The 26,743-nt window shown below is 38.7% G+C and overlaps 1 protein-coding gene across 4 annotated transcripts in view; it reads right to left on the minus strand.

The window, feature by feature from the left end:
- Positions 1-465: 465 nt before the first annotated feature.
- Positions 466-26,743, minus strand: part of CDK13 (cyclin dependent kinase 13) — a 45,806-nt gene continuing 19,528 nt past the window's right edge. The window contains exons 6-14 of one of the 4 annotated variants that reach the window (XM_068405411.1): positions 19,794-19,983; positions 17,196-17,252; positions 15,507-15,608; positions 15,309-15,386; positions 13,055-13,171; positions 11,973-12,104; positions 9,576-9,727; positions 6,031-6,405; positions 466-4,904 (exon numbers count right to left, since the gene is read on the minus strand). In XM_068405411.1, the coding sequence (XP_068261512.1) occupies positions 4,048-4,904; positions 6,031-6,405; positions 9,576-9,727; positions 11,973-12,104; positions 13,055-13,171; positions 15,309-15,386; positions 15,507-15,608; positions 17,196-17,252; positions 19,794-19,983 (2,060 nt within the window). In that variant the 3' untranslated portion in view covers positions 466-4,047. Of the gene's footprint in view, positions 4,905-6,030; positions 6,586-9,521; positions 9,728-11,972; positions 12,105-13,054; positions 13,172-15,308; positions 15,387-15,506; positions 15,609-17,195; positions 17,253-19,793; positions 19,984-26,743 lie in introns of all 4 variants that reach the window. The other 3 variants (XM_068405410.1, XM_068405408.1, XM_068405409.1) reach the window with 3 other exon arrangements.

A 26,743-nucleotide genomic window follows, 5' to 3' on the forward strand; every position in this document is an offset into this window, starting at 1 on the left:
CAAATCAGTTTTCTGGCGATTCCAAAATTTCATGACACACTTCCGCATATATAGAACATCCCAAAACTATCAAGGAGGGAAATAGCCAAAATTTCACCATGGAAAAAACAGTGTAACGTAACAGACTGGAGAAATGTTGTACATAACACGCGTGTTTTATTAACAAAAAGAAGAATGCAAGAAATACATCTGAGATATTTCTCTCTTAGAAACACAATTCATGGTCTGAGACCTAATTTGCCTGCAGACAAGAGTTATCCTATGTTCCTTCAGTACTTCAGTTTTTACCGCACAATTATCTATTAAATTCATCCAACTGTAAACTTTAACAAAACCGAAACTGCCTCCTGCACGGAGCACCAGAAGAGCACTCAAAACCATTAAGAACTTACAGTACTTATCGCCTCTGCTTCTAGAAAGCACCTTACACTACCGTGGTGTGGAAAAAATTAAACATAGACCATGTTTTATGGAAACATAAGAAAATACAGAAGTTTGTAATTTAAAAATTATTTTTCCAACAAATTATATTAGCATTCAAGGACACACGTATTTTTACACCTCTTCCCTAACACTGCTCCTCCTGTTCAAGATAACAACAACTAGTGATCCATAATAAAAGCTGTTTCCTTTTCCTTTGGCTGATTTTAAGTGTAATAGTGTAAGCATTTTAAGTCATGGTCATAGCAGTCCAGTCGTGCTCGCTTTCTTCCCCTTGGTATGGCTACAGATCACATAATATAAATAATGAAGTACTTGCTACTCGATAGTCCATTACAGTATTTTGCTATGTTTATTTAGAAATACAAACACACAACACTTACTTTTCGACGTAGTGTCCAGGTCTCTGTAGCACACTTTGGAATCGCAGCACAGAAAATGTAAACCCAAAGGAATGGGGAAGGAAATAACAAAAGCCACAGCTCCACAGAAAAATAATGCGGTTTTCAGAATGCCTACTATTGCCTCAAAAACGCAAGAGCCACATGATGTAAAATGCCAAACTAGCACAGACTCACTCTGTGGAGTGAAATTTCTTCAAAAGGGTAAAATTCTGAACTGACATAAGCACCTTGTCATGTGATTTAATTCAAAGGAAATTTTGATAGATAATAAACAGGTCTGGTACAAACGAACGTGGACCCAAGGTCCTTAGATCCTGCCAGTTCCCTGGCTGCTAACCTGCCCCGACGCAACTCCGGGGCCAGGGGAGCGCGGCTGCGGGGAGAAATCCTCCTGCCACGAACGCCAAGGGCTGCCCTGCAGAGGGAGGGCAGAGCTCCTTACCCGCACGCAGCCCGTGCACAGCCTCCACCTGCCCAGCAGGAACGGCTGTCAGCGGAAGAGCCAAGATCCCTTGGGTTGCAGAGAAGATAATCTCTTCAGTGATCATATATGGAAATATGTCAGCTTGCCCTCCAAATTATCCCAACACTCTTGTCCCAGGTAAATAAGCGTTCAGTCACAGGCTAGTAATCCTGAAACTGAATTTGGGGAAAAGCCATTGTGCAGTACGCATCTGCCACAGCATGCCAGAGTTTTATTTCTGATTCATCTGGAAGTCAACTGTCTATTGCATCTCCTCTCTCCTCAATCAGGATTACTCGTGCTGGATTTTTTTTTTCCATGGCCAAAGACTTAAGTCCGTTTTGGCAGACGGATGCAACACCAGAGTACTGCCAGCCCCTAAGGAAACGGCACTGTCGTTCACACAGAGGGGACTGACTTCTCTGCATTAAATCAGTTGAACTAAATGACTTGAAAAATTTACCTCCAAAAGGGAAGCAGTAGGAGACCCAATATCTTCCTGTCATTTTTGTATTGGAAGTCAAATCATTTAGTCCTCCAAGATCCACCTTCCATTTGAACTTACCTGCTTTTCTAGTGAACTATCACCTGCAGCTGCATTTGAAGTGCAGGACAGTAACACCAGGCTGCACAGTTTTAGTGAAAACCATCTAAGAGCTTTGAAAGTCTTTTGCTTGATTCTGAAAAAAAAAAGCAATCTGTGTGTATCACTGTGGGACTTCTTTTTTTCTTTTAATTAAGATGAGTAAACAAAAAGCCTTAGCTGACACTGTCCATATCTCAGTGACACTAATGATTTTTGCCTTTAAAATGTTACTAGCAGAAAAATGCTACGGGGTTGTATCAAGGAAAACTATCCCATGCACTGTCATTCACACATGAAGCTTTTGTTGTTCTTAAGCACAGGCTATTCAGGTCGTAAGTATTTGTTTGACTGGGCCGTTTTTATCATCAGATCGCAGGATTTTCTACTGTGTCTAGTGAAGGCAACTGCCAGACTTACAGGGACATCGTAAGCAGCGTGACTCTCTCTCCATTTCTCATTTGCCAGATCCTCAAATGCTACGTAGGTAGCAAAGGGAGTTTCTCCATGCTGTACATGGTGGTACTTAGCCATACACAAACCAGGATTTTCAACTAAAACAAAACAAAACACCAACAACTTTGGCTTCTATTCTGAAAATCCAAAAAGTCACTGACAAGACTACGTTTGTAATAGTGTAAGTAGAAATTTTACTTTTTAAAAAGTAATAATTAAACACTCAGTTACATAAGGTACCGATTTGTCAACTGGATAATCAGTTGGAAAATTGTTTCCAATATGGGCTTTAAAACATTCTTTTACGTACATGCAAAATATAACCATACCTCCTCTCTGCAGGAGAGAGACCACTTGTTGTCAAAGGAAAAAAAAAACATGCTGGAAGTTGTAATTAATACGAGGAGTGGCTCTTGGTACGAGTTTTAACTACAGTCATTTTTTCAGTTGTTCAGAGAGACTCAGTTCCAATATTTCAATGTTCTGTGGAATAGCAGATATAAAACCGATTAATTGGCACAATCACGAGTTTACAGAGAATTAGAACTAGTGTCAAACATTTTGCCGTTGCTTTAAATACTGGTAATTTTTCCTTTGGTTACTTCCTATAATGCAGTATTTGTGGTAAAAAGACGACAGCGTCAGCTTTTCACACAAAGTAAAGGAATTACTGCTGTGGTCAGTTAAGAGAAAAAACTATTTAATCACTCGGTAAGGACATATAGTTTATTTGGCAGAGGAACTAAAACACTTAGTACAACTCCAAGAGGGAGCTGAGGAAAAACTACACTCTTCATTCTTCTCACTTTCAATGTTTCTCATGAAGTTCAATTTGGAAATTACGATTTCATCAAGGTAAGATTAGGTCTCTAAATAACTGGCCCAACTGAAGTAAACAGCACAAAGTTATGACCTATTTGAGTTGCCTATTATTATCTGAATTTTCATGTTAACTACCTAGGTTTAGGTATTATTTTCATATCGATCTACAAAGTACTTCCAAATTTTTGCAGACCTTAAACTTACATGTTAAGGCACTTACCATTCAAGTAAAACAGATTTTATATAAACAAGCCTGGGAGATGGAGAGAACATTTTACCAGAATATCCATTTTTTTTTCTTGAAAGAAAAAAAAAAAATAACATCGACCAAATATTTATAAAATTTTGCATCAAGAGAAAGGTTGTGTTTTATTATCTGAAATGAGCACAAAGTACACCTTCCACAATAACACTGAAAGCAGTGCAAAGACTGACAGTGACCTTTGACTAAAGGTAGTTCTGTAAAAAGAAAAATACCAAATAAATCAGTGCCCTGCTTTGATTGTTGTAAAATTTTTTTACATAAAAGTTGGTCCAAACTTACAAAAAAGCACAAATGTGCATAGTTCAGAAGATCTGAAAGAGTGCCATAAAAAGCTGATGTCCCTAAATTTAGCATCCACTTAAAACTGCCAAAATACAAAATAAAATTCAGAACTAGAGTTTGTGAACATGTACAATCAATTCATCTAGTTTTCAGACAGCATGAGTTTTAAGCATTTTTTAATTTTTCCTACTGTATGCAAGACCCTTTTCCACATAAAAATAAAGCTGTTGAATTAACATTATTCAAGTCTGTTGAATTGCTGCTTTAAACTGCAGCTAGGGAAAAAAAAAAAAAGTTTTTCCAGATAAAAATGATGTGCCTGAGGAAAAACTCAATATGGTAATCCTCTGCCTCGCCCTCTCACCGCAGATGTGCTAATGTGTCCCCTGTATCCTTGGGAATAGCCGGGTCCTTGGGCAGGAGAAGTCCAAGTCTGTCCATGCATGTGGCTGATGCCACTGGGATTTTCCTGTAAGTTACTGCCGTAGCTGTAGTTGTGCATCTTTGTGGGCAGAGAGCGCGTGCTCTCCGGCCCCGCGGAAGCGTCACTGCTGCTCCCCAGAACCGGGATCGGGCCGTGGCTGTATTCAAACCTATGGTCTTTATCTCCACTAAATAGCATGGGGCCAGTGTTGAGGTAAATGTCTCCATAACCAGTTACTGAGCTGGGAAAGGATTCTGAAAAGGCTGACGGAGGAGGGGCACCACCAGAGTGAGATGAAGCAGTACTGTAGTTATCCAAAGACTGAATATCCGAGTTTCCAAGGAAGCTCCTCCTTTCTAATGCTCCCGATGATCCGCTTCCTATTCCATCGCTACTGCCATAATGGGCAGATGAGAAGGAAGATGATCCAAAGTTATCCTTGTAGTCTGGGCCTGTTACGTAGGAGTCTCTAGCCTGATAATCCACGCTCGTTTGTACTGGCTCCTCCGTTGTCGCCTGAGCTTGATGCTGAGCAAGCAGCTGCAGAAGAGCTGCTTTCACTCCTGCGTGAGGATCTGTTCCTGAAGAGTTAATTATAGGCAAATGCTGGTTCTCTGTCCGATAATCAAGGTCTTCATCAGTGAGAGGTGGAGGCTCCGGTGGCTCTGGGGGACGCTGGTCCGGAGGCAAGATCCGAGGGCGTTCTTGTTCGGGTGTTCGGTTTAGAAGCCTCATCTCGGGCTGCCTGACCAAATCCTCTTGACCTAAGCAGATGGAAAAGAAAAGCTTTGGAACAAGAATACACAATAACAATACCAGAAGGGAAATGACTCTTTCCTGAAACAATACAGAGGTTTGTTACTTCAATTCTCATTAACTTATTAGTTATTGGTAGGTGGACAGATTATGTTGGAGAAGGACACAGCTCATTTGTCTCAGGAGGGTGATGCAGGTTTCTCCTCAAAATGAGATTACCAAGCAAGCAGTTAAAAAAAAACGTTCCTTAAAAACGTTCCTTAAAAAAAACAAACAAAAAACCAACCACCATCACAAACCAAAACCACACAACTCAAGCAACACAAACACTAGAAAATTCAAAAATTCAAAGAGGGATCAGAAAAGATTTGCAAAAAGGGATAAAAGTCTTGAGGGACAAAAGGCCACCCCCTATCAAGGAACAGCAAAAACTTAAGGTTAAAAAAAAATGAACAAAATCACCACCACCCAAAAAACTGTCAAAAAACCACCCCCAAACCACTTCAGAATATTTCTTTCAACAGCTACAAACACCACAGAGCAATACGTAAACCACCACGTAATAAAACTGAAATAACAATCCAAAGAGATCAACAACAGAGCTCTAAAGTTTGAGAGGACTAAGGAAGCCATTACTATACCCCAACGGAAACCTTCAACCATGTGTGTTAGTTAGGGGTAACCACTTAAGGATTTGAAACTAAGAAATTGCTCTAGTCAGCATTAAAAACAAAAATAAAATAGTCTCCCCCAAATAGGCTTTACCTAAACACACAGTCAAAATTGGCAAATTCAATCTATGAATTTGCTAGAGAAGACTCTTTTCTCCACCACAAACACCACTAAGAAGATCCCAACCCCCCAGAATAACGATCATTGTAACCGTTTCATCAGAAATACTACTGGCACTTGTGTACCTCTTAGAGTGGAGGTCATCTTTTGCTCTGCATGGCACCTGTCACAGTAAGACACAAATTCTACGATCCAGATGTAAAACGTGACAAAATCAATTTAATCATCTCTCCTGTACTCGCACAGACTCATATGGTTAACATGTGAACTCTTTATCCCCAACAACTATCGCGTCTCCACTGCTCAAGGTATCTGCCCGTTAGCAATAACGACCTTCCGTACCTGCAGGCGTGTATAATGACTTGATCAGATGTGGGTAGCTGGGTGCCGGGGATTCCACGTCATCCCGGCTGACGGACACAGGAGTGGTGGGCTCTGGAGGCTGCCTGAGTTGTAACGACATTTCATTTCCTGATCCATTTTCCTTCTCCTCCAACACAAAATCTTTTTGTTTTGTTTGCTGAGCCTTTATTAACTGAGATAACAACACAGCAAATGCACTCTGTACAGCTGCCTGGGCAGCATCAGTCTCAGCTTTAGGCTGACTCAGCTGAGCGGGTGGCACAGGAGGCTGCGTGACAGGCGGCTGTTTTAGAGGCTCCTGTTCCGGCGGTGGTGGCGGAGGCGGCTGCTGCTGCTGTTCTGACTGTTTTTCACCTGCTGACAAAATTCCAGCAGGAAGATTTATTTTATTTAGTTGCTGCTGAGTCTCTGGGTTTACCTTAATATTCAACACTTGGGCAAACTGTGCCAGACTAACACTTGTTTTAGACTGTAGCAGGTTTAGCAGGATTGCCACTTCATTCTGGTTTAACTGCTGTCCAGTGCTTGTTTTTGCTAAAGACAAAAAAGGTGGTTTTAAGTATTATTTAGAACTGGCATATTTCAGAAACTCAAGTAAGACTAATCTAGCATGGCTGACACAACTGGCAAAGCATGGGTTTGGACAACATAGAAATGCTTTTACATATTAGCTGCCTTTGGGGGTGTATCTATAGGAAATGGAATAATAAGATCCGATATAAAGAAAGTGAGTTCCAAGGGGTTCGCACACACACTTGCACAGATGAGAAACATCAAGCTGGAGCTCAGTTTTCCACAATACAACTAAGCTGGGGCTTAAGGCCACCTGCTTTAGACAGCTGTAAGGTTTCCAATCCCCACAAAATTTCTTATCTTTGACATCTCACATCCCTCTGTTAAAAAGGGGCCATCTGCAAAATGCATTTCCAGTCATATTCCAGTCCATTCTCATTCAGCATCTGGATTCTAACACCTGCTCAAGTGACCAGGCTCTAGGCGACCCAGAAGCTAGTGGTGTAAATGCAAAAGCCAGTGCTGAGTTTGAAGGACGAGAAGCCAATCACTGAGTAGCAGGAAAATGCAGGTTTGTGATGATACACAATTTCTTCAATGAAATGAAGCTTGCCACAAATAAAGAGATTATGATGATGCAGGTGAACATGAATAAGGAAGTCAGAATATCAAAGCAGTTTCTTAGTTTCAAACACCCACTGTGGTAGTTTATTTTGAAAGGATAAGTGAAGCAGCATGGATTTCAACATGCCCTATGAGTAGATGATTTAGAGAGGAAAGAAGTCCAAATCTAAAAATGAGCATGTGTGACTGCTGGCAGAGCCCTGCGTTTTTTTAACTCAGACCAACATGAACACATTCTGTCCTCTTCTATCCCTGCCATTCTGCTAATTCACCAATATATTAACTCATAGCAGACTGAAAGTCATGCCACTGTGTGGTCACACAAAATACTAAGTATTTGCCTTGCAAGACTAAGAGCAGCACAGCTGGAAAGTGCTACAAAACCCACAACCAACTACCCTACTCAGAGATGTGCACCAGGATAGAAGCACCTGGAACCTACTCAGGCAGGATCCAGGGACTTCAACGATTTTATATATTTATATAAATATAAAAATAAAACCACCTTTTATTTGGCAATACAGAAGAAAACATCATTTCTAATGCCTTGTACTGCTGGCTCTCACTCAGATGTCACGCTTAACAGTTGATTTTGTAACATCTGAGGATGGTATGCTCAACACTCAAATTTCTCTCAGACTCTCAGCAAAAATTCAGCAGAACAATGCCAAACAGGGAAACTAATCTACCTATTCCACATTCTGGTTAGTTTCAAGTCCATTCCAAGAGCAAACTATTCTGGGAAATCTGGCAGTTTCAAACAGAACAGAATTATTGAGCTCTACATAGATCCTGTTGAATTGTACGATTCAATAACCAGGGGGCCCATTCATGGATCAGAACATTAGCAATTGATCCAAGGTGTTTTTAACCTCTTCTTTTGGGGTGCTCAGAAACAAAGGCAACAGTTTTGTTTAAAGCATGCATTTTTACATGGAGTTCTTCAGTGTGCCTTATTGATGATGTTATCTAAGGGGCACTATGGCTTCCAGAAGTGTTTTGCTTAATACAGAAAACACCTCTATGCTCAACTGTCTAAGCTCCACTGAAAATTAAATTGTTTTCTTTTCTACCTAGATATATTTTTCTATGTAGGTACTGGCAAACAGCAACATAGGTCTGAATGATTCCTTCTCTATTTGTTTAGTCTATTTTGCATGGTTAGTATTCATGACTAATAAACATAGTCTCTCATTGGGCTACCTGTTATAAAAGCACAAAGAAAAAAACTACTATCCTTTGGACTCTTTAAACTTCTATACAGTTTTCATTTTTAAGGGCTACATAAAGTCATGCTTGAAAATGCTGCCAAAACTTTAGCCTAAACATACGGAGTGGCAGAAGCTCACAGCTGGCTTACAGTGAGAAACAGGATGAACAGGAGCAAGAGGCAATAAATTGCAATAAAATATGATCAAAAGAACTATTTTCTATATATCTTTGCATAGAGTATTTGGAGTTCTGCTCTATTGTTAATGGAAGAGTTGATTCAAGATGGTTAGTATTAAAGTATTTTCAGGCCCTGTGAATGCATGTACTGTTTTTCTTCAACTGGTATCAGTGCCATATGATTTATGGTCACGTTGCACGATCAAAAATGGTCTAAATTAAACTTATCAGGTACCCATTTGGTATTGTTACTCTGTATGTTTCTACATATTATGAGGGAACTATCACTGAACTGCTGAGTATCTCATATGGTGTCCACATAGGAAACCATTACTTTACTCTTTATATTACATTCATAAAAGTGGTTTCCAAGCAAGATACTTGGGTTAAATTTCAGAATTAATGGCTGTGCAACCTACAGAGGTAGCTACTTCTTGTTATACCAGGTTTTCAGGGGGCTGGGGGTGTTTTGGTGTTTATTTTTTTTACAACTTGGTTCAGCCCCAACAACTTGGAAAGCTGAAGACTAACACAACATGTAGAAGGAATCTGTCTCATTTGAAATTATGATTGTTCTAAAATTTGCCTTCTGATCAGTTTATCAGTATCAATAAAGCTCCTCCAACCTATGGGGATTATGAGGAACTTAGAGCAGCAGCTGGCTTGTGGGATTGCAGAAGAATTATAGATGAGCAAGAGAAAAAATCCCCTCAAAATACAGAGCAAGGCAGTTGCTCTGATCAGATTGAAAAATTAAGTGAAGTTTAAAAGGAACACCTAGTTTCCAAAAGCAAAGGTAAATATTTTGTAACAAAGATTTAACTTACAATACTGTTCCTCCCTCAAGAATCCAGGAGACGTCAGTACTCTGAAAGTAAAATCTAAAATTTCTAGAGGTGCAATCCAAGTAGAAGGTAATTATAAGTACCGATAATATTACTGACCAAGTGCTACACTAGAGTTGCCCTGAGTTTTGAGTTGAGAAGAAGTTTGCATGCCTTGTGGGGTGTTGGTTCTGCTCTCATCCATGCCTAGAGACAGATCCTTCCTAGGGACTTTAGCTGCTGTTGAGTCATCAGTCATGCCCATCTGCTTCTGTCTTCTGCGTTTCTTACTCCACAGCTCATGGCAATCCTGCCACAAAGGAAGGCTGCAAAGAATGATTAGAGATAATCAGTTTTATCCCAGGTTTTTTCTTTTAATCATGTTGGTAAAGTAAATGATCAAATTATACATAATCTAACTTTTGAAAGATGAACCTACTAGAACTCAGAAATACATCAGAAAACACCCAAAGCCAGCAAAATCTCAGATCTGCTTTTTCTGGCTGAAATCTCTTTATTGATTGCCTGTTTCAGAAGCACAGGTCCCTCTGGCAGAAAAGGGGAACATGTATCTTAAAATGAGAATCAATGTTAGTTTCTTGCATTCATGCTTATGAAAAGCCTCATTATTTATGTAATTCAAGACTTTGACATCAATGGTGCACACTTGCTATAAAACAGAATTTGCAGAGTAATGGATAACAGAGTTATCAATATGAAAGTGGGGTTTTTTCAGGGTCCGGGTGACCAATTCCTTTTGTCTGCTTGTAGAAGTCCTACTGCCTCACGAGTTCAAATATTTGTCCACAGTAACAGACATGGCTATCTAGTATTTATAGTTGTACTGCACAGACAACCAAGAAAGTAGGGGGGCAGTGGGGGAGAAGATTCCAGAAATAAGCTGCAGGAATAAATAGCACTTGACACTGGCAAAGTTAGGGTATACTAGGAAGAACAAGGCATATCCCAGTCCTTTAAGACAGATAAAAGCAGAGGCAAAAGTCTCCTAAGGAAGTCACCTGCCACCAGTTCTGTCCTTCCATTACTGTTCCCTGCAGGCATCCCAATTCTCATTTCCTGAGGAACACAGAGTTCCATCCCATAGACAATGGAAATACTAAGACAGGCAGTAAAAATAGTGCCTTCTGGTTTCCTATTACATATTAATAACTATCTGAGCAGTTCCCTCACCCAGGAACATGTAAAAATATGGTTGACAGATGACAAGAGCCACTGGAATGACAACTGCTTCCTATATGCTCTCCCTCTGCACACCAGGTCAAAGACCTGCCAAATATTTAGTCAAAAACAACTGCTTTTTGCTTGCCATCAGCACTGTCGCTTTCTTTGAATGAACAGCTGTTTCTTCCCAAAGCAGAACTTCAGTCTTTCAAGAGAACAGTCAACACTCTCCTCTGCATGCTGTGTCAGAAGTGAGTGTGGTTCCTCTTAACTTTTAAAAGGACAGCAATGACTAGTTCACTTTGAATTTCCATATATCAGTTTCTAGAACGGATGTACTACCAAGCCCCTGAAAAAAACCAAATTTCTTCCCATTCGCTTACTCTAAAATGCGTATAAGCAACACACTGTACAACTGGTTCTGAGATTTTACTGAATAGCCTAAGACTGCTGACTACTGATATTCAGACAGTGATATATATATAGTTGTATTCAGGCAATGAAACCTCTTAGGCTCATGTATCAGGAGCATTAGTAACGACTGTGTGTATGTGACAGGTAAGTCTTGACAGATTTAAACAAAATTCTTAGGTAAAACTCAAATCATTTTTCCCAGTTGGTAACTAATTAAAAAGAAGTCAGTACAGGCTGCCTTGAAGGTACAATTTACTCAAACAATATTAAATATTCTATGTTCTGACAGCTATCTTGAGGGAATAATGAAACCTGCAGATTCTGTAATAATACCTGTTCATTGTTTTCCATCAGGGCCTGTTCCAATACGATTTGTACTGATTAAAATGACAATTAAGTCACCACAAAAACCCTACTGGACATTGCAATACATTTCCTCTCAGAGAAACCGACAGGTAAAGCCCTGCACAAAGTATTTCACTTCTCCTGCTTGTAAAACCAAGAATCTCATCTGGCACAGGAAACGATTCATGGTATTTCACTTTAACTCTCAGGTACCTTTGCAGAATTCTATACCCAGTGTCATTCTACCATCAAAGGCAGCAATTCAGATTCATGGAGGACCTCAAACCCCTTGGAAAAAGTGGACACCGATAAACAGAGATAAATGGGAAATGATGGTTTTTCAACATTAGAAACATCAATAGAAGAGTGTTTTTTTTAAAGGTACTAACTCAGTAACTAGTTCTAGGAATAATAAATGAAACAGTTCTCAGATCCTCACAACGACTGCTATCAATGTGTAAGCGTCACTCAGCTGCACAACGATTTTAGTGCAGAATCACAACTGTATGTACGTATCAACATTTTTGTTCTGCCACCATCTACTTGAACTAAAACACAATGAGCTTAATGAAATCGGTGCACGTTCCCATTTCGTAGAGGTAAGGACCATTACCAAAGGAAATTACTTACTCTGGAGGAGGCATTTTAGATGGTTCCACATCTCGCAGAAACTCGCACTGAAGAGCTTGTTCAGCTGTGCAGCGCTTGCTGGGATCCAGAGCAAGCATATAATCGAATAAATCTAATGCAGCTGGTGGGATGCTACAAAAGAGCAGAATGGAGAAAAGCATCACATTTTTATTTTGAATCACACACTTGTGTGCAAAATTTTAATAAACACATCCCCTTCCAAAATAAGTGATCATTAAGTCCTCAGATAACTTACATCCTAACAAAGCTCACTCACAACTTGAGCTTGGTAGCAAGAGGCAGAGATAAAACATCACCTTTTATTACCTGCGCAAGCATATAACACAAGCTTGCTTTGCTTTGTGTGGTTTAACTGCTTGAAACATTGACCTTACAAAAAACCCCCACCTTTTAAAGCCAAGACTATATTGTTACTTTACACTTTGGAATTTAGCACCCGGGGAGTTGCAGTTTTGATAGGTCCATGGACAATAATGCTATTGCTTTAAAGATATGTCTCATTAGTACGAAGAGGACGATACATCTCTCCTGAAACCCACAGTAACTGAAGGAGAGGAACAAACCCTTCAAAAATAAGCTTACAGCTGTTTTCCATAACTTTCACGTGTGATATTTGCACAAAACTAGTCCAATGGTAGTACTTTAAAATACATGGTTCGGATAACTCCTCTGTGTTGAATGAATTTATGACCCAGAAGACTAACGTTAACCAGACTACATATTTAACTGTAGCCAGTTGTCCTAATAAAAAACAATTAAGTACTCTGAGCTGGTTTTTGGACAGGGACAACAAGCAGGTGTACCGATCATGGAAAACAAATGTTTCCTTAGCTGAAAGCTGACAGGTGGGTGAAATTTTAGGGCTGCCTTCCCTCGTCTTGAAGGTCCTATTAAATAAGGGTTAACACAAGCTCTGTGGGTACCATGGGAAGGATAAGAACCTAAAGCCATTTTTCTTTACACTTAATCTATATACATTCTCCAGAAAGCAGTGAAGTTCATAAAGTCTCCAGGAAAACTTAATGCTATTACAGTTGACTAAACTAATTCTTCATCCTTACAAAGCAAACTCTTCTCTCAGTTTTCGACGATACTGCTTCTTTGGTTTCATTGTGTTGAAATAAGCTAATTTTATAACATCAGGCCACACTGCTGGGCAAGGACTCCCACAAATTCGGCTGCACCAAAAAGAAAGCAAAAAAAAAACGGTATGAGATCCAAAACCACAAGTAAGCACAGCTGTCACTTTATTCTTGCATATACAGTGAATACAAAAATAATTTTTAATGTTCAGGTTCCTTTAGCCAAAATTTCTCTACTGTCCAATGCCCAACACCATTAAACAATGGTGAATTGTCTGCAAAAGGTAATCACTCTGCACAGACTAAACTTACTTTAAGAAGTCCACTGTTTCCGCCTTACCCCACCCCAGGCACCCTCCACACAAATGTTTTGAAAAACTTAACCACGTGTGGACAGTCCTCCGGGTATTTGACTTGGAGAACTGGATAGCTCAGGTTTAGAGTGCGAATTAACTTTTATATCCTTAGCTCCCAATGTCAGTGAAGAAAGCTACACCAAATGGCTGAAAAAGCACTTTTCACTGCGAATTTAGTTGATGCTGAAGACATAAGAGGGGGGAAAATCTCAGTAAGGCCTAAGGGCAGAAGCAAGATCAAACAACTAGAAAATCTGTATATTTTTTACTTCAGTTCTGAGTTTATGTCTCAAGCCTCATCTATCTCCACCAATGGAGTTGCTCATAGTCTTATTCCTCCACCTCCACCCCCACCCATTTTGTCCGAGGACGGCTAAGCACAGGCTGACCAACACCACACTTCTGAGCAGAAGAATTAAAGAGGCATTTTACCGTACATGCAAGGTCTCAAACTCTGATGCAGGCAGTTATAAAAGGACAGTTTGCAAATACATTTCCCTTGTTTACCCCTCCCATTTATTAAACAGTTAGTGTAAGAGACCTAATGATCTATTAGTTATGCCCCAAATGCTACGGAAACCAATCTGAATTTACACTGGTTGGGATACGTAACTTTCAGGAGGGAAAAGAAAAATAATCAACCTATCTTTTCCTATTAGAATTTACTTCAGCACTATCTTTGAACATTAAAGTTCGAAAGGATAATGTAGAATTTTTGACTGTAACATGATGGTGGTAAGAGATGTTGATAAAATCGATAAATTACATTTAAACAGCCAAAAATGCATAGCATCAGTGAAGAGGAAAAATGAGCTACAAACAGGAGCTTCCAGCAGGAGAAGGAAATCGCAAAATTTTAGTTTGCTGTACCAGAGGTACAACACAAAGAGAAAAAACTTCACGACTGCACTGTGATGTGCTTCAATGCCATCTAGTGCTCAAAAGCAAAAATTTCCCAACTCACGAGTTTAGTTCTCCTTACGCTGAGAATGACCACTGATATGCTTCGCACCTCCTAAAAACTTCATTCTTCCAGGCCAGCTAATAACACATTACACAGAAACATGCTACTGTTTAATCTGTTTTGAAAAATATCTCAATATATAACTTTGTAATATTTTTTATTCATTTAGTTTTTAAAATAGTGTTGACCATTTACTGTTCAGGTTCTATAAGTTCTGTTGGACTCACCCTCTTTTCCCCTTGTTTCTAGGAAGAGGACCTCTCCTCACGAGGTCAATTATGATATCAGAATCAAGAGCAATTTTTGCTTGCTGAATAAAGGGAAAAAAAAAGATGCTCTGGTTCCACTGAGTTATATACATATCATTCTATGATTTATTGAGATAAGGAAAGAAACAGAATTTTTACCTCCATAACATGTCTGGCAGTTTGTAAGGGAACAGAAATATTCCCACAAAAACAATAAAGCCCAGGTGTGTATGTGGAAGGCTTGAAACAAGAACTCAAGGCCAGTAGCATGCCAAGTACCTACTCCTCCCAAATCCCACTTGTCCTTATTATTGTCAGCGTTTGCGTTTTGATTTGCTACAAGGAAGCTGTAACATCATCTTAAAAAATAACAAGCATTTTGACTGCTCTCTCTTTACAACTTCAGTAACAGGCAACTCCAGCTGCTCTACAAAAAAGCCCTTTACTATTCAACTATACATTGCTAAGACCACAGAACACTCACAAAAAACCCTTCTCCATGTTCGAGCAAAAGCCACTTGCCCCTCAAAACCTCTAACATCTCACTCAGGGTGATAACTGAGTACTTGTAAATGTTTGCAGTGCGTTATCACCAATTTTAACACTAACAAAAGAAACCTGACAGTTTATGAGGCACCTAATATTTGGTGGTGCTTGCAAGTTACCTTATAAGTTCCAGTTGAGCAAGTTCTTGATTTGCTTGAAATATTGGCTTTTTTGTAAAAAGTTCACCCAGGATGCAGCTGTAAAAGAGTTTTACACAATTCCATGATTATGGCTTTCAATATAGATTGATAGAAGCATTTAAGATTTTTTTTTGGCTTGTTTTTAATGCTTGCTGCACTTCTGTACCAAACTCTTACCCACAGCTCCAGACATCAATAGCTGGTGTGTATCTTTCTTCTCCAAGCAGAAGTTCAGGAGGCCGATACCATAATGTAATAACTTTGTTGGTATATGGTCGGCTGTTGGGGGGAGGAAAAAGAGAGGACTATCATTTTACTATGATCGCATTTCTGAAAAAGTGACACTTTGAGGACTTTACTTATGTGGTGCCGTTTAGGAGTAGTACAATCTTCCACTCCCATTTCCTAACTGTAGTCCTGCAAAGCTGCAACTGTTCAAAAGCAAATGCAACCGTCTGAACAAGGTTATCAAAGGACAGACTGAAAATACAAATAACAATCACACAGCCGAAAGGATTGTCAAAGATCTACTAATGAGATTTTAATTATCCTCCCAAGTTCAACTGGCAATTCTATTAGCTAGCATAATTACATTTTAATCTTGGTTTCATTTATGCATAATGGCGTAATAACGTTGCTGTTTGATATATAGTAAAATCTGTTATTTGCACTATAAAGACACTGAACTTTCAGTCATTCAGTTCTTACTTATTGAACAGTTATTTTTACAAGCAAAACTTAAATTAATTTAAAAGCAGACATTAAAAAAGCCCATGGTAAACCAGAGAAAAAAAATAGGTCAGTTTGGTGCACGTTAAAATAAGACGGTAGGATGGCATCAATCCCTTTTATTATAAGTACATCCAAAACAAGAATTAATTACCCAGCAGCTGCTTAAGATTATCTTACCCTGCTACTACCCTAAACAGTTTTCATAACTGTACTTAAGCATATGTTCCTGAAAAAATAGCTCAGAAGACAGTGAAACTAATGCTATCAGGTTCAACAACAAGCTCAGTGCTCTATGAGACAAAAATAAACTCCTAAAGCTAACATTATGGATGTTGTTTCCCAAATCAGGCACACAGAAATCAAAGTACTCTCATGTCGCTTGTATTCTCTGTATCCAACCACCCAATGTACCTACTAGTGTAATGAACATTGAGCCTGAATTTTGAAAATCCAGTTCCACATGACAAACACATGACATTACAACATAAATACTGAAGTTCTCAATCATAAAAACTGTGCACCTGTTTCCTGGAGTACAAGGATAAGGAAGCCAAGAACAACAGAAGCACAAGTCGCAAGAAGTTTCACAATAACTTTTATTTAAACTTGTATCTCTGTTTCCAGCAGATTTAACAGCACTGACTGCCTAAAGAATACAATGAACCTCTTCAAACGTAAGGTTACACAAAAGTAATGATTTTCCAAAAGAAACTGCATGCTAATTTGTGTCAGAAAAAAAATTTTGCTTTCTCTAAATAAACTTTCCCTAGGTATACCAACAGAAAGAGTAAACCTATCCCCTTTAGGTTTACAGGACCAGAAACTAATAGTAACAACCTATGTATTGATGCAACCTACTTAGGACTGCGGCTCTTCATTTCCAATCAACACATGGCCACTCTCTACAGTTATTTATCCACAACACTTGGAAAAGCAATACACTTGCACAAAGAGAGTTTTGTTGTTTTATGCAGCGTAAGACAACATGCACTTCTTTCCATTTCCTAAGCAATTACTTGTATTACAGTACAATAACATCTCCTAAACAAGAGTCTTCTGGTCCTCGTAATACTTAAGAGTTATACAAAAAGATTAAACTTCTAAATGCTTTTTCACAGTATAATGATATCTTACCTTTCTTCAGAGTTGTACAGCCGAGCAAGCCCAAAATCTGCAAGCTTTATCTGCCCTCTGGTGGAAAAAGCAAAGAATTATTTAGTGGATAATCCTGTTAGATTTCCTCCCCCAAAATCAGGTGAAGTTTGAGATTTTTGAGACAAGTGCAACTGATCTTCACCAAACCACATTAATGAGGAGGCAATGCCTTACAAACTATGCATCTCTTCAGTAAACACACTAACTTGCTGAATAGTAAAGACAAGTAAGCAAAATTAGGAATGCTCATCAAATGGCATTTACATCACTGGATGTTAGTAAAAATGTAGGTGTATAAAATACGCACATCAGTAACTGCAGGAAAAAACTGAGGGAGGAAACTGCTATTTTCTCATGTCTTACTGCTGGCACAAGCATTTGAACAACAAACAACTATCAGCAGTCATACTTCCTTCTAGGAAGATGTCAAAGTCCTGTTCTGCTCTTGTAAAGTTTAAATACAGCCTTTAAATCAGGGTGACCGACCAGATAAGGGCTTCTATTTTTACCAGCAGCCAACTTGCTGAATGACACAAGTCCTAACCCCTTCTGGAGTTTTCCCGTATATGAGGGGAAGAGTAGAAGATACAGAGCTCTTGCCTGGCAGTTTCCACAGCTAAAAGGCACTGCTCAATGACCAGAAGCCCTCACCATCTGCAAAGCCTGGATGATTTAAACAGAAAGCTATCTGCAAGCTTCTCTAATACATGAAATGAATGTTGGAATGTTAGATGGGATTTTTGTTTTTCTGTACTTACAAGCTTTTAAAACTCCCGTCACTTTCAAACACATGCAAATATCACCTTCAAATAAACTTTATATTATCGAATTAGCGCAAGGCTTGTTGATGTGTGTAAGAATGACCATTTTGTGATAATAAAATAAACAAGTTATAGTTTCCATTCCATTTTTCCCCTCAGATGTGGGCTTGGAATTGCTGTAACACTTGCAGAACCCCCATAAACAAAGAAATGTCCCCTCAAATTTACATGCTTATTCCTCAGAGAGCGTATTTGTGGAAGATGGATGAATTTTTGAGCAAAGATATTTAAATTGAGGATTGAAAAGGTATATAATCCATGTGTTTGGCTTCAGGCTGTAACTGGTAATGGGATTTTAGAAACATTGGCTTAAAATTATTCAGATCAACTATCAACTTTTTCTTCTTCCAGTGGAAACATCTAAGGATGCTCAAGAAATATCCTAGGGGAAAACACCTCTGTATTCTGGACTGGAGAGAGCACAGTACAGCAGAAATCTCCACCTCTACCATAATGCTCTCTTCTCCACTGTCAAGTTACACCTCAGCTTGAGCTCCCAAAGGTGCACAGGGACAGCACCACCACTGGAGAAGAGCAGGCCAGCAAGATCAAGTGTGTGGGCACAGTGAGCGATGTGGAGTCATGTGTACATCTGTTTAAGAGTCTGTATCATAATCTGGCAAGACTGTGGTGAGATCCAGGCTGAAAATAGTCTAATGTTAGCTCATTATAAGAAAAAAAAAAAAAAAAAAAAAAAAAAAAAAAAAAAAAAAAAAAAAAAAAAAAGGAAAGCTTAATTTGGAGAAAGATGGGACAAAACTAGGGCCCTACCAAAAGAGACCCTTGGTCCATTTTGCCCAGTAATTCGTCTCCAACAGCAGCAGTAGATTTTTTAGGGAGAACACGTGAACCTGCTCACTTCGGGGCTCATCTTCCTCATACTTAACCATCACTCACAATCACTGTGTTAAGGATGCTAAAACAGGTATTCCTGTCTATTCCCTTCAGCAGGTGTTAATGATCCTGTCCATGAATGTGTCTCATCTTTTTGAATCTGCTGACACTACCTGGAAAACCTCCTGTGACAACAAATCCTAGAAGCTGACTATCTGCTCTGTAAAGATATTCTTTTTTTTGCTGTTATAAACCTCACTCTTACAGTTGCTCCCTGGTTTTAGTACTGCTGAATTTGATGAACAACAGTTCTGTACTGAAGTTATCCGCTATCTTCACACAGGCTTTTTATTTGCTGCTGTCGCACGCTGAACAAAAGCATGTTTACTAATATGATTTGTAATTACAAGTGGTTAAAGAAGTAGGAAACAAATTCTTCTCCCCATTTGATTATGGCTATAACTGCAAGCCAAAGCACGTTTGAACATGCCTGATTGAATATTCTTTGAAAGCATTATACTGACTGATGAAGATGAGGACCTCAGAATCATGTCACAAAGAACCAGCTTAGCCACACTTCATCTTGAAATGAGATGACAAAAAGAATACACGTCAAACACTTATGTCCTAAAATTCTGTTTTAATGTATTTGAACTCAGATAATTTTCTCCTATACTCTGACCTAAAAGATTCAAGTTTTAATCCTGCTGTTTTAACACAGACAAGTTTAACAAACAATTGCAGGATTCAGCGTTCAGATCATTACCAGATTAGTATTTTACAATTGAATTTAAAGAAATTAGGCAATCTAAAAAAAAGTTTTGCTAATGACTTAAAGCAGATGAACTATGAAGATTAAGAAAAAGATTTAAAGATGTTATTAACATAGAATTTTCTTACATAATTTCAGTAATATTCATACCTATTATTTAGTAGAATATTTGAACATTTGATATCTCTGTGCAAAAAGTTCTTCTTATGGCAATAGGCCAAGCCCTCCATCAGCTGTCTCATAAAAGATTTAATATGATTTTCATTAAAATGAACCAAACCAGATTCCAGCAGTCCCATCAAGTCATGGTCCATATATTCAAATACCAGGTAAAATGCACCTAGGAAAAGAAAGGGAAAGGGAAGGAGAAACAGAGAGAGAGAAAGTGATTTAACAGCAGTCCAAAGCATTGCTGCTCCCTGCTTTTGAAAGCTGGAAGTATTTTTCACACAACTGTTTATATTTTCCACAATATTTATAGCTGTACCTCATGTCCAATATCAGCAATGAAATACAGTGCAGTAAAATGTTTTCATAAAATTGCTTTTCCATGTAAACAATTATATTAGTCAAATGTTTGTGAAAACGAATATAATGCTACTACACGGCACTTTCATCTAGATGGACATGTGCTCTCCCTATGGCTCTCAATTTCTATCCATTTTATTTAAATGGGTCAGAAATAATCCTGCCTTTCTCAGTCTAAAATTACCTATAAGACAAGACAAAATGAGAAAGCAGAACCAACCTACTAGCAACAGCAGCTCTGCAAAGATGGAGTTCATATTCCAAGTTGCCCCATACATACATTAAGCATAATAGAATCTGGTCTTATCTCACACTATCCTGTGTAATTCCACAAATAAAACTGTTAAAGCCAAGGCTCTTTGGTATATGTAAGTATTTTTAAAGAGGGGAAGTGCTGAGTGCTTCAGAAGCAGCAACAACAAATCTCCAGCACAACCACTCCCAGTATGGTCTACTTTTTAGCACTTAATTCTTCCTTTCCTTCTTAACTCTGGGGCAGAGAAGACAGCGCAGCCCCCGCAGAGCACTGGTGGCAATACAGAAACAACATTCAAGTGGGTCTATCTACCTTCCATTTTTAAAAGCCTCCTGCAAAGAGATTTCAAAGCCACCACTCTAAAGCACAAATAGCTTCTCACCAACAAGAGCTCATTATAAGTTCTAGTTCATAAATAAGAAGTTTCAATTCAGAAGCTAGGGAAGTCTCTGAGCTTTAATGAGAAGTCAGTTTGCCAGAACGTACACACACACACGGCCAAATTCTAACAAACTGATTTGTTTTCCTGCATAGTAGCTGAAAAGGGAAGAAACAGTGCTAAATCCATCTGCTATTTAACGAACAGAAAAACGATTGCTCATACAGTAAGCATTAAACTTGTAACGAAGATCGGTGTAGAGCAGCTAAACCACAGGCTGTTGCATAAGACACTCAGAGTTCACTGTTTTTAATTTAGGTCCTTTTGTCCTGCTGTCTGTTATACAGAAGAAGCAAACCACTGATCATAAAATACCCCTGTTGCTGTGTACAGAGGAGATGGAGCAGGAGGTAAATCTAGCAGGTACAACCTGATCCCACCATTTCAAAAGGAACTAAGGAAGCATTAAGAGCCATAAAGAACCAAAAGTCTGCTGTGTTATTATTTGCATAACTGAGTTCACCAATGCAGTTCACAAGTTCAGCATGGTAAAAGGACAGAGACTCCTAATCTTGGTCTTTTAAAACAAGACAGCTGGCAACCTGCTGTTAGGTCCACTTCACCAACAATTGCTGAAGTATGAACCATGACATTTTAAAATACCTTGTAACAAAACACCCGATATTAATGCTGCAGTGCCAGAATGCACTTAGTGTCATGGTCTAGTTGACATCGTGGTGTCAGGGCAACGGTTGGACTCGATGATCCCAGAGGTCTCTTCCAACCTGGTTGATTCTGTAATTCTGTAATAATCTAGATATGCTCTTCAGAGGGTGTCAGCTCAACAAAACTGAATACAAAACATCCTGGTATCTTCTTGCTCAGGAACACAAAGGAAAGTTAACCCTGTCATGGCAGCAGGCTATACTCTGTGTCTACATGACAAGGAGAAAGACTGGGAAGGGTCAGTGGGATTGCAGACCTGTTTAGTGAGAACAGCTGAACTCCATCTTCTTGTTTAAATGCAAACTAGGCTCCAAGCCTTGAGCAATTTCCTGCTCTGCCACTAGCTCCTGGGATTTTTCACCACTATTTATAACCAGCAATCACAACTGGTATCCTCATGCAAGAAGGAAAGCTGACAACAATGGAGACAATTCATAAATAAAACATAGTACCTGGGAGATGACATCCGATTACTTACATTCTCTGCAACTCTAATTAAGAAACGTACACTAAAAAGGTATAAACGCTAAATGTTCCTTCCGTATCGGAGTAAGAGCAAATGCATGGATTCATTACACTTGTGCGTTACTACCTATTTACTACCTACACGTTATACAATGTTCTAATTTGTTTCAAAGAGAAAAACTGTCAAAGCTGAATATTCTTCATTGGTTATCAGAAACTATTAAAATTCGTCTACTAGCCTTGGCAGTTTAACCATTAAAACCTGATTTTCAGTATTACTCAAACGATATTTGGAAGTGATTGTAGCTGCAAAAAAGGTATCAACCAAACTGAAGTGAAACTTCTGTTAGTTTATTTCTAGCAAATGTGATGCCCTTTTCCGACAGGGATCTACAGTTTTGGTCAACAAAACAGTTATGTTATTCCACTTGATCATTTCAAATCTCCACTGCTTTTCATCAGATTGGGGGATCTGATCCTTCATAACAGGGCAAGAAGCTACAGATATACAGGAAGAAAACAACAGTCATGGAAGACTTCTCAAGTGAACTATGCACAGACAGAAGCCTGCTTACTATGGCACAGTCTGAGTTTGAGTTTACAGTATCCTTTAGTTCAATCAAAACAAATGCCACACAAATATCCACTTCTCAAAAAGGAAAACATATCAGAAAAAAATAATCATTCTTTCCTTTATGAGGCCAAAATGTTCAATAACTTGGAGGTTCCTTTTTAAAATGACCCTTTGTTTCATGCTAGCTTTGCCCAATATCCACATTTCTTGAAGCAGTGTCATAAAAACACCTAAAGCTGTGTTATAGTAAAGCGCATGCAATTCAAATGAACCCAGAATTACTTGACTTTAACGTTACTCATCTTACTGCTGTTATGTTAAAAGACCTGCACTTCCCAATAAGTGAGTACCTGTGGGGTGGGAGGCAGCCTACAGCCCATTTCCACAAAGCACTAACAGGGGGTTTATGTCTTGGGTACCTCATTTCCTTTGCTAATACCACGCAGCTCATCTCCATTCCTTCATCTACTGAGATAATAAGAAACCTTAATGTCACTGCATGTTGACGGAGCAGCAGCTGGAACAGTTGAACAGCTGTAATATTGCCTACTTCTGAATATGGGATAAGAGATAGCAGCTCATTCTATTAGGGAGGTACACGATAAATAAGGGAGACTCACACGGATGGAAACAATCCTCACCTTACTCCTTTTGTTTGCACTTAGAAAAATTCATCTTTTTGACCATTTTGCCAGTTAAGATTGACAAGGGTCAGAAAGTGAGATACTCATTTAGAATAACTGAAGGATTAATGCGTCTCCTCCTGTTTACATATTTCAAGTCACAGAGCTCTAACAGTAGCAGTTTTCTTAACCAAAACACAAAATGGCCTGGATATAATGCTGTAAAGCTACGCATACAAAAAGAGTAACTCAACAAAACATGGCACTGATGATCTGTAATAAACAAAGGATTTTCTGAGGGGCCAAAAACCCTAACAAAACATACTTTAGATTTTTGTGACACAGGCAGGCTCTGTCATCAAATTACACAGATCCAACAAAGCAGGACATCAAGTTACGGATTTGTCCCCAAAGTAAGATACAAATGCTTTGGGCTGGGCTGGGGCGGGGGGGGGGGTGCGGAGCAGCAGGGGAGAATGATCGAAAAGCCTACATAGATGACAGCTTTAAAGCAAGCATTTTCTAAATGTAATTTCATAGGGAAGCTGTTTGGGGTTTCTCAAAGTATCTGATTAGATACAGATCAGAGGAACCAGGAGACCAGAAGTACCTTAGTATGTGTAAATTTTAATTCAATCCTTGTATAAACACATTACAATAGTATCTTGAAATACAAAAATGCTTAAAAAAAAGGATCCCTGCCTCATTCAGTGCATGGTATAGATATAATGCTGAGTTGCTGAACAGTTTTTCAACATTTTCTCCTGTACTCACTGTTCAGAATGAGACTCCATCAGATTTTCATTTCGCTAATAAGCCTCCTCAGCTTCTTCTATACAATACATAGATTATTTTTTTCCCCTTTGATTGATTAAAGATAACTGGATTATATTTACTCTTCCATTTCCTTTACATTTCTCTTATGGTACTCATGATACACCATATTCCAAGACAGTTTTAAACAGAATTGTATCAAACAGAGCTTGAAAACTAAGAAATTATCCAGCAATTCCTTGAAGTTCCTTACATTTGAATTCCTTAAAGTCCCTTAAACAGACATTAATCTTTTGTTTCTACTCACATTTTACAAATCTATTTTCTAATTTGCAAAACACCAAAGGCATCACCACTCAATCACTTTAAGACTAAAGAAAGCATCACTGCTATACTCATTTGGATATCACAAAACTTACTGTTTATGACAAATTTAGTCTAATAAAACCAGAACTTTTTTTTTTTTTTTTTTTTTTTTACACATTTTCATACAATATTAAGTTTTTATTTGATGACAATGTTATTCTCCCATTGCAAGTTCAATTGCACTCTCCTCTTGAAAGAAATCCAACACAAACTCCATGTACATGGAAACATGTTCTGAAATAGGGGTATCAGCCAAGGGATACAAAAGCCCTGGGAATAAATACTGTCCTTGTTTCGTCACCTACTACAGGGAAATAAGAAACCGAACAAAACACTTAAAGCAGAGGAAAAGTAAACCAAAAATATCAGAAATCTTTGATTAATAATCAGAGATTTTTCTCATTTTGCGATAACATGGATCAAGTCAAAAATTTACTAATTTCAAGTTAGTAAATTTAGAACTTAAAATGAATTACAGAAACATACACAATCCAAACAGATAATCCACACACAGGAAAAAAAAACCAAAACAAAACCAAACCCAAGCTCCAGTGTTAACCACATCTTTTTTATTAGAGTCTCCCATACAAAGTTTTACATCCTCCCTCGGGTTAGCAATTAAAAATGCCTCTTCCAGTCAAAAGGAGGAAGAGACGTCAGTCAGCACACCTACTGGTTTTACATTCATAGCAACAAAAGCTAAGTCAGGCACTCTCCTCATGTTTACTAAAAAGAGATCCTGGCAGTCCCACAGCTAGACTGTTGAGCACCTGCAAACAGCTTCTAGTTGATAAAGGGGCAACTGAGAACTGAAGGACCATCTCAGGTGCCCAAATTAAAGAGACACCTAAATCATATAAATGACAGAGTCACTGTGAAAACAAACCAGAAGTGACAAAAGCTGAAAGGGCCAAAAGGCCTTCTTAGGGCAATGATTCACTTTATAACCGATGAAGTGGTTCAACTAACTTAGCTTATGAGGTGTATAGATTGGAATATACCTAGGAAATAGCTCTTTGTTTTCAACTTCGGTTTTAAATCTTGTTTTCTTCAATTACTGTTGCACAGGGAATGTCACATGAACTTTCTCAGACAACAAAAAGAAAATGCTAAGAGAAGATTAAGAGCTTCTGCAAAGTACAATCCTCCTGCTCCAAACTCTACTCCAAAAGGACATGAAGTTCATGAGGATGAACTCCAATTACTTCGAACCACCATCAAGCAAACAAAAAGGAAAAGTGAAGGGAAGTCTAGTTGCCAGCAGACTTGGTTGTAAGCACCAACAGCATCAGGCTCCTTCTACTACTGTTGGTCGAAGACTGACACAATTGCTTCTGCACTAGCTCGCTAGAAGAAAACATTTGCAACAAAAATAACCAGAGTTCTGAGATTTTAGGAAAAAAAATGAATGGGAACTATAGGTCATCACTGCTATCAAGTCAAATGAGGCTTTATGTTCTGAGAGAAGCAGAGGAGGCTTTCACAGTATGTTCAGCAGACTTTTTTTTAAGTCAGCTGTTATGCAGATACACACACAAGACAGAATACAAACTATGAGTCATGTGTTCTCATCCCCAAGCTTGTGTGTTCACTTACCTCCCTCTGAATGATAGACAGGGGAGAAAAGCCTACATGAGAAACATTCAAAATGGATACTCCTCGCCACCCCCAACATATACGTTTTACCTGGCTGGGTCATGCCTCAGAATCAAGATATTACATTACCAATTATTAATCAGTAATGTCATTCTCCAACTTCACCATCAAGCATGTTTCATATATAATGAAGTCCGCAAAAGTAAAAACTTTGCATCTTCACTATAGCAGACCCATGTATCACCTACTCAGCTGTGTGTGTGCCCAACCTATACAAAAAATTGTGCTGTCTGATGTGCTGTATTTCTACTGATGGAAATATCCTTACAACATATGTACGACATTGCTCCAATGTGTTACATTTCTTTTTCTAATGGTTGGTCTAGAAATAATAAAGCCAATCCTATCTATTAAGCTGTTCCTATCATTAAACTTACACCCTAAGCTGGCCAGGATAAAACACAGATACACCTTTCTTCCACTTTCTTTAAAAGTAAAAAGCTGTTGAAAATATTGAGACAAGTCGGATACTCAAAAGTTCGGAAGACACAGGATTATGTCACTTAAAAACACAGCTCAAAGTATCAGGACAAAGTTGTACAAGTGAAGCCATTGCTGGTTTGCAGGGCAATGTTACTATCTTAAAAAGCATCCTTAAAACAAGTACTGCACGAAGTGTGCCAAATATTTACACAGGTGTCAGAAAACCAACTTTGCTGCATTTTAAACTACTGAGATCCAACTAAAAAAAACCTTAAGTGAGTAAGTGGACGAGTAATAGGTCAGGATATGATAGGTGTCCTTAGACACAAA

This window comes from Nyctibius grandis, chromosome 7 (genome assembly GCF_013368605.1).
Source record: "Nyctibius grandis isolate bNycGra1 chromosome 7, bNycGra1.pri, whole genome shotgun sequence".
NCBI lineage: Eukaryota > Metazoa > Chordata > Aves > Nyctibiiformes > Nyctibiidae > Nyctibius > Nyctibius grandis.